Source organism: Notothenia coriiceps, unplaced genomic scaffold (assembly GCF_000735185.1).
Source record: "Notothenia coriiceps isolate Sejong01 unplaced genomic scaffold, NC01 NC01_scaffold00002121, whole genome shotgun sequence".
NCBI lineage: Eukaryota > Metazoa > Chordata > Actinopteri > Perciformes > Nototheniidae > Notothenia > Notothenia coriiceps.
The window spans coordinates 1-7,441 of record NW_011334822.1 but is presented as its reverse complement, the minus strand read 5'-3'; the positions used below and the strand labels follow the sequence as shown (position 1 = coordinate 7,441).

At 40.0% G+C, this 7,441-nt stretch overlaps 1 protein-coding gene across 1 annotated transcript; it reads right to left on the bottom strand.

Moving 5' to 3' along the window:
• Positions 1-3,455: 3,455 nt before the first annotated feature.
• Positions 3,456-4,933, bottom strand: LOC104965786 (pituitary homeobox 3; the record flags this gene model as incomplete). Its single annotated transcript, XM_010794799.1, has 1 exon — positions 3,456-4,933. A coding segment is annotated over one exon (570 nt), but the record flags the coding sequence as incomplete, so codon positions are not given.
• Between the last annotated feature and the right edge of the window lie 2,508 nt (positions 4,934-7,441).

Here is a 7,441-nt window from a genome sequence, read left to right as displayed (position 1 = left end):
TTTGTGTGTGTTTCGCAGGTTTATCGGTCGCTGCGCGACCGATTTCAATAGGGTCTTCGCCGACCTAGGTCTCAGACCCTAATAATGAGATTACACACAATTGTTATATAAACCAAAGGTGGTATGTACCTCAGTACTCTGAAGCAGATAACCATCATGGTGGGTGTTTGCATTTATTTTTTTCTCAAGAGAAACACATTTAAAGATAGGAAAAAGTAAATAAGTATTAATTCCTGAAATGTGAGGCCCATCTATTCCAGCAGAGCTGCTGTCCATGTTTCTCCATCTGTTGTTTTGTCTATTCTCCGAGGAGATTGTTAGAACTTCAGATGCCTCTGTATTTTTTTCCGGCCTGTGCTCTCTGCTCCTGCTGTATCTGTACTGTGGGTAAACATCAGGGACCGCACACATCTACCCTCCGGTGGAATATTGATTGATGAAGCACACACTGTGACGCTCCACCTCGCTCCACAGCTCTGCAGTCCACCAGGAGGAGGCTGCTCTCGGGTCAGCAGCTCCATTTAAAAAGCTCCTCTGCCAGTTGTACACTTTGGAAAGGCTCTGTCTGATGCTGAATGTGATACATTCAAACTCTGTGTCTAATTAAGAAGTGATACATCCCCACCTGAGGAGTGGAACTGGATTTCTTTGTTCAAATCAAAGGGCAAATAAATTCGGTTAAATGAGCGTTTCTCATTATTCAGATCATCTATGTGACATCCAAAAACTATTCCACGCTGATGCTCTGGAATGCCTCCATTTAATTTAGATGATATTCTTCGATCTGAATCCTCTTTTAACGGCACATATCAATATTGTCAGACCCTGTCTAACCCTATAGACCCGAGGTGATCATTATTACAATAAGCAGTATTTTATTTCACTGTACAATATTTCATTTTACGTTTATTTTTTGCTCATCTTATACTATTTATTTCTCGTTAACTTCTCCTGCATTACCTGCACATTAATCTTGCAACAGCACTATCCACTTCTTGCACTATTTTGTATTGTTTTTTTAATTAGTTTGACTGTTTTATGTCTGATATATATAAAATAATGTTGCATTGCGAGCTGTGCATATGACTAAAAGCCTTTGAACCTTGATATATACTGTACCTGTGACATCAAAAGTGCACTAACATTCGGACAAATTAAAAGATGAGTATTTTTGGTAACTTTTTTCTAAGTGTCCCACCGCTAATCATATAATCTTTCACCTCTGAGTACCGTCTGTGTGTTCTGCCAGTCCCTCCCGGGGTGAGCACGCTGCAGGCTGAGAGCTGCTCATGTGTTCTGAGCACAGCTTTCCTCACCATGAGCCCGGCTCTGGCTCTGAGTGACGTTTCTTTACATGTCACTTTCCAATATTTGATATTAGGCGCTCCTTGTATGCCAGGATGTCCCTGCTTCTGATTATCACTGACTCAGTCTCTATGGCTGTTTCAAATGAAGGAAAACCTTAACGGAAGTTTTCATTATGAAGTTAAAACTTACAAAGTTCTTAAGTTAAGTATTTTTGGAGCCAGTATTAGTTAGTTTTTTGATTTTTCTTAACTACAATCAAGATGAAGAGGGCTTCCAGTCTCCTGTGTGAAACTATGAAGTCATTTTAGGACAAATAGAGGCAGTTATTATAGTGTTTTGTCTTTTAATTTCCACTACGATTCATAGAAAAGCTTTATCATTTTATTTGATGTTATAATGTTTTGTAAAGTTCCTTTTCATTACAACCTGAATTGTTGACTAAACAATCACAACTTTCTTTAGAGGAAACCCTATTCACAAGACTGTGTATTGTAGCAATGAGCTGCGCGGACCATCAGCCAAGATTAGAATGTTATATTCCATGTTAGTCATTTATTTGGAACTTCCATTTCTTCAGATTCAAATCATTTAACGGAAGATTCAAATAGGTTAAAAAAATGAATGTTTTACAATAACAATTGCAATACAATTTGTATGCCTAAAATTAACATTTTAGCTGAGTTATTAGATTCTGTACTTAGTATTACCTTCATTATTATTAGCATCTGATATTGCATATTATTTAAACTTACTTTAGAAAATCTGGTTTGTTTAGTTACATTTCTCTGCTTTAAAACATCATGTGTTCAAGTTGTAATGTTACTTTATTATAAACAATTATTTAAAATATATTTTTGGACTAGCACTTATATTAGTAGAAGCAGTATTAGTAGAATGTGTGTGTTTGTATTAATGGCAGAATTTCTGTTGAAACTGTGACGTTTTATAATTGAATGTAAAGGGAACAGTGGAAATGTCAGAGCAATAAACAGTTGGGGGGGTTAATGGAAATTGATGGGCTGCTAACCCCTGGTTGTGGCTCCGCTGGGACCCTCCTCTCCTCCGGGCCCTTGTGTGATCCTGGCCCGGCTTCAGCCGCGGCCCCGTGAATGTGTTACTCGATAACCTGCGGCCCCCCCTCAGAGTGTAGGTCAAACGTATCAGTGACGGCTCCGGATATCTCCCAGCAGCCCGCTGCCCGCTCCAGTGTTGCTTACTGGTTGCCATGGAAGTGAGTCTGCGTTACCATGGTGTTGTGCTCATAGCTTTGAGAACGTTGTGTTATGGTTTTATAGACTATAGACAGATTTTTTTTAAGTTTAAAAAAGTTAAAGCAGCAATACCTCATATAGAAATACTACAGGTTCAATCCTGCATCAAAAGCGTACTTGAGTAAAAGTACAAAGTATTAATGTCTAAAATATACTTTAAGGACCAAAAGTAAAAGTGCCTTATATGGAGAATTGCCCTTTTCAGATTCATAAATGATATAGCTCTTATAATCAATATTATAACTATAATTATTGATGCATTAATGTGCACATTACTTTAATATGGGCTGGTAAAAGTGAAGCTCATTTAAACATATGAATCTACTGCTATAGGTAGCTTGTCAAATCATTCAATGGTGACATCTCAATCTATAATGATATATACATCATTAGGGAGGCGTGTGGCACAGTGGATAGAGCCTTGGTGTTGGGATCAAGGGAGCACAGGTTCAAACCCCACTGCAGTAAGCATGTTGTTGTGTCCTTGAGACACTTCACCCCAAATTGCTCCTGTGGGGATTGTCCACAGTATTGAGTATGTAAGTCGCTTTGGATAAAAGCGTCTAACAAGTGACATGTCATGTAATGTAATTATGTACTTGTTGAAAATACTCAATATATCATTCTAATACTGTTAAGTAACTAGTAACTAAAGTTATTAAATAAATCTAGTGGGGCAAAAACTCTCCAGATTGTAGTCCAGGAGATATATAGTGTGTGGCAGAAAATGTAAATACTAGAGTACAAGTACCTGAAAGTTGTATGATACATAAATTAATTGAGTTTCTTTCCACCGCAGGTTACAGATCAGAGACATAGAGGACGTGTTCTGTTCTATGACGGTCAAAGTTCATGTTCATAACAAGTGATGCTTTAATTGGTTCTTTAATGAGACAGAGCAGGCTACACCAGGAAAAAAAGCTTGTTTTTTTGCAATGACAACTGCACTCTTACATACATGTTTTACAGTCATGGACTTGCTTTGCAAAACACCACACAAATCTATATACTCAATGGCTTAGAGTTTTTACTTGAAAAATCTTTCTGATGTTCTGGTATGTGTGAGTAACTTGTTGTTGTTGTTGTTGTTGTTGTTGTTGTTGTTGTTGTTGTTGTTGTTGTTGTGTTCACTTTCCAGGACAGCCCTCCTCTTGCCCATCCAGGCTGACCTTTGACCTGTGACCTTCCACGTAGAGAAGAATCACAACAAAGTTTAAGGATGTGCTCATAGTACATAAACCTCGGGCCTTTGCTTTTGAAGAACATGCTTTTCTCATCTTTAAAGTACGTTTTCATATATTTTGTGTCACATACAAAACAAAAAGGTCCGTTATATACATCCTCCATTTCTCCTGCATAGCAACCACAGGTCCCTTTTCCTGCGACAGTCGCGCAGATCGCATCTGATGTTTGTGGGTCAACATGTTGACCACCAGTCCAGTTGAAGCATCCATGTTTTATTTACTCTTGTTTTCTACGTTTATTCTAATCATGCAGTTCAAAAGAAGGCAAAAAAAATAAAGATAATTCATATAATCTTTAGAAATCCTTTAGGCAGTTGGTCAGCGACAAAGTCCCACAAGCTGGAAAGAATTCCTTTGAAGCACGGTGGTCCATCTGGGCAATTCTATTTGTTGTGTCAGTTTTGAAGATTATTCTCTTTGTGTACCATCGAAACACAATCTGCCAGGCTGCAGCACATCTGGCAGTGTGAGATGAGGAGTGGAGTAACAGTGAACTAACAGCTGGTCAGTTAGTTAGGGATGGTCGCCGGAGCTTCTCCTTCATACCGGCCGGTCCACAGCGTACTGGCAGGGGCTCAGGTTGGACACGGGGTTCTGCACTGCCGGGTAGGCAAAGTTGGTGTGCTGCTTGGCTTTGAGCCGCAGGCTGGCCAGGCTGGAGTTGCAGGTGTCTCTGTACATGTAGGGGCTGGCGGTGGAGGCGTAGGGGCACGTGGCCGCAGACACCGCCACCGAGTTGAGCGCTGTAGGGCTGTTGAGGTTGTTCAGGTTACCCAGGTTGTTAAGCCCCGTAGTGGGAACCCCGGCCACTGCTGAGGGCACCATGCTGGAGGCCATGTTCATGGAGGGGATGGAGCTTTGGGGGGAGAACATGGGCTGGGATGATAGGGGGCTTACATTCATTGAGTTGAAGAATGGGAAGCTCTTGGCGGAGAGGGGGCTGCTTGCTAGGCTCTTGGTGGCCCAGTTGTTGTAGGAGTAGCCTGTGTACATGTCATCGTAGGGCTGCATGAGTCCATTGAACTGGGCACCAAAACCGTTTTTGCATAGCTCCGCTTGCTGGTTCCTCTCTCGCTTTCTCCACTTGGCACGGCGGTTCTTGAACCATACCTAAGAAAGCAAAAGAAGAAAAAAGGGTTTTTAGTGTACCGTCTATCTGGTGAACCCTCTTTGAACCCCTGGTGCTTCCCTTAAAGCCCATAACAAGTTAGTTTCTCAAAGATTTTCTTAAGAAACCTTTTCCTGGTTTTAGTGATGTGGCTGCTTAACTATAACTAAGAATATCAGAACAAGTGGTGAAAACACAGTTCACCTGTCCAGGTGAGAAATTGAGTGAGACGAGTGGCATTGTGAAAAGCGAAATCAGTGGCCTGCTCACAGCCTGTCTGTATGCTTATAACCTTTTCCCCACTATTTTCAGAGCTTTACCGACAATACTATTTAAGTATTATTTGTGCAGGAAGAACTTGAGTGACAAAGGAAATTATTTTTAAAGGACTTTATTCCTTTTTTCTATCAAAATGTGCCCGCCAGTCAATAAAGTCTAATTCTATAGCACATCTAGTCAGAGTATCCAACACCCCCCCGCTTCAAAAAATAATTTCAGTAATATTGTCTCCAGAATTTTTGAAAGACACAATGATCCCCGAAAGTAAGTTGAAGTGTATCGTCAAACAGTCATATTAGGCAAGGCTTATTAAAACTAATCATTGACTTATTTGAATAGTGAGATCCCAATGAAAGAAATGTCAGGGGAGGGCAATCTTCACATTTGTCATTTTATAGTCCTATATTTGGAGGATATGAATTGGATTAAAGCTTAGTGGAAAATCTAAATTGAGGGTTTTAAGAAATGAACCCCACAAAGTTTCTCTTTGTGTGAAGTTGTGCAACTTTTGCTGAATTACACAGCAACCAGACTGTGTTTCGATTTGTGTATCAGCATGACAGAAGTCTCTAGGTTAACTCTCTCTATTTGCTGAACGAAATTTATTTTTGCTGTTAAATGTTTGATCCCTTTTATCCTTGTACATCTTCTACCTGTCTTATTGTGTTTATACTCTCTGTCTCACTGCTCTCTGACCTACTGTACTGTGTATCATCCAATGCTCTGTTGGTATAGTAACAGTATGCTGTTGATCATTAATATGAGTTTAAAGTGCATGACTCTGAGTTTTCCATCCCGCTCAGTGACAGCAGGGGAAACCCCCGCCAGAGGAAGTCACCCAATCGCTGGTCCAGTGCCCCAAGGTTGGAAGGTGTGTGAAGAGGCTGAATGTCAAGGTTACCCAACAGATCCACTGCAGACACGTTTATACGTCTTCTGTGAATGACTGCATGAGAAGGATATCATAATATCTCTCTAAAAGGCACTGATATGTATTTTATTTCATTTAAATGAAGCATCAGTATGAACTCTATATAACTGTATGAACATTCTTGGTGATGTCAGCATAGTGTAGGAATTACACACAGCATCAAATTTAAAACATGTAACTATTTGCTTTTTATGTCATGGCCAGTGAAGTTTCATTTCTTTATTGTAAATAAACAAAAGTTAAGAGCGTGGAAGTAACACATACAACTTTTTGCTGACCTTCATATTTAATGAATATGTTATAGACATAGATATTTCATCACCTCATTCACATGCTAGCAAAAGGTTGGCCCATAGCAAACAGTCCCATAAACCTGGTGCTTCATAACATTCATCAGCCCTATTTTTTTTGCAAGAGTCTATTTTTAATTTGTTTAATTCATCTATTTAATAGAGATAGTGGAGAGAGACCTTAACTGTGGCTAACCTTGGACTCACTGTTCAGGGCTTTAGCGCCTGTGTGGCATGCACCCTGAAAGAAATATGGTCGATAAGTGCAGCTTTAATCATTTCATGATCATGTACTCCGATAATAATATTTCCCATGCAATAGATGATGACTTAACCCTATATTACTGTTTAGGTATGATCCATTTGAGGTCACACAGGAGATACCTGCTAAACATTTTAACATTTGAATAGTGAGCATGTTATGCTGATGTTAGCTGAATTTCAGCCACTAGCAGGGCTGTATCAGGAGTATATCAGATGTGTGTGGCATTCTCTGGTGGTCCCATTACGTTATAAAATAACGCACACGTATGCATCCGCACATTCACAGACACATAACCTCACAAACACTGCTTTGTGCAGTGATGTGTCCCTCTGGAGTCTACAACAAACTGTTTGGTCATGGGAGGCAAGTATATTCTGAAGCACATTTGTGCTAAAGGCTGCTCTCACTTTAACACCAGTTAATTCAACATAAATACATTAAATCTGTACAGTTTAAATTTGCCAAAAGACACATTAGCTTGAATAGCAACTGATCCAACATCCCTCTATTATCAATATGTTCCATGAGGCTGCCGCAAACAGCAGCTCTGAAAGGGCACATGTAGGGGACAGATGATAGACTCCATCAGGGACCATGTGTAGCCTGTCGTCCTTTTCAAAAATAACAACCAGAGTGTGTGCTATGTGACCTTTCATCCAGCCAGCATTCATTTGATCCATTGGGCAGGCCAGGGATTGTATTGTCATCCATCAGAATGTGTCCTCCTGCTCCATATATATATATA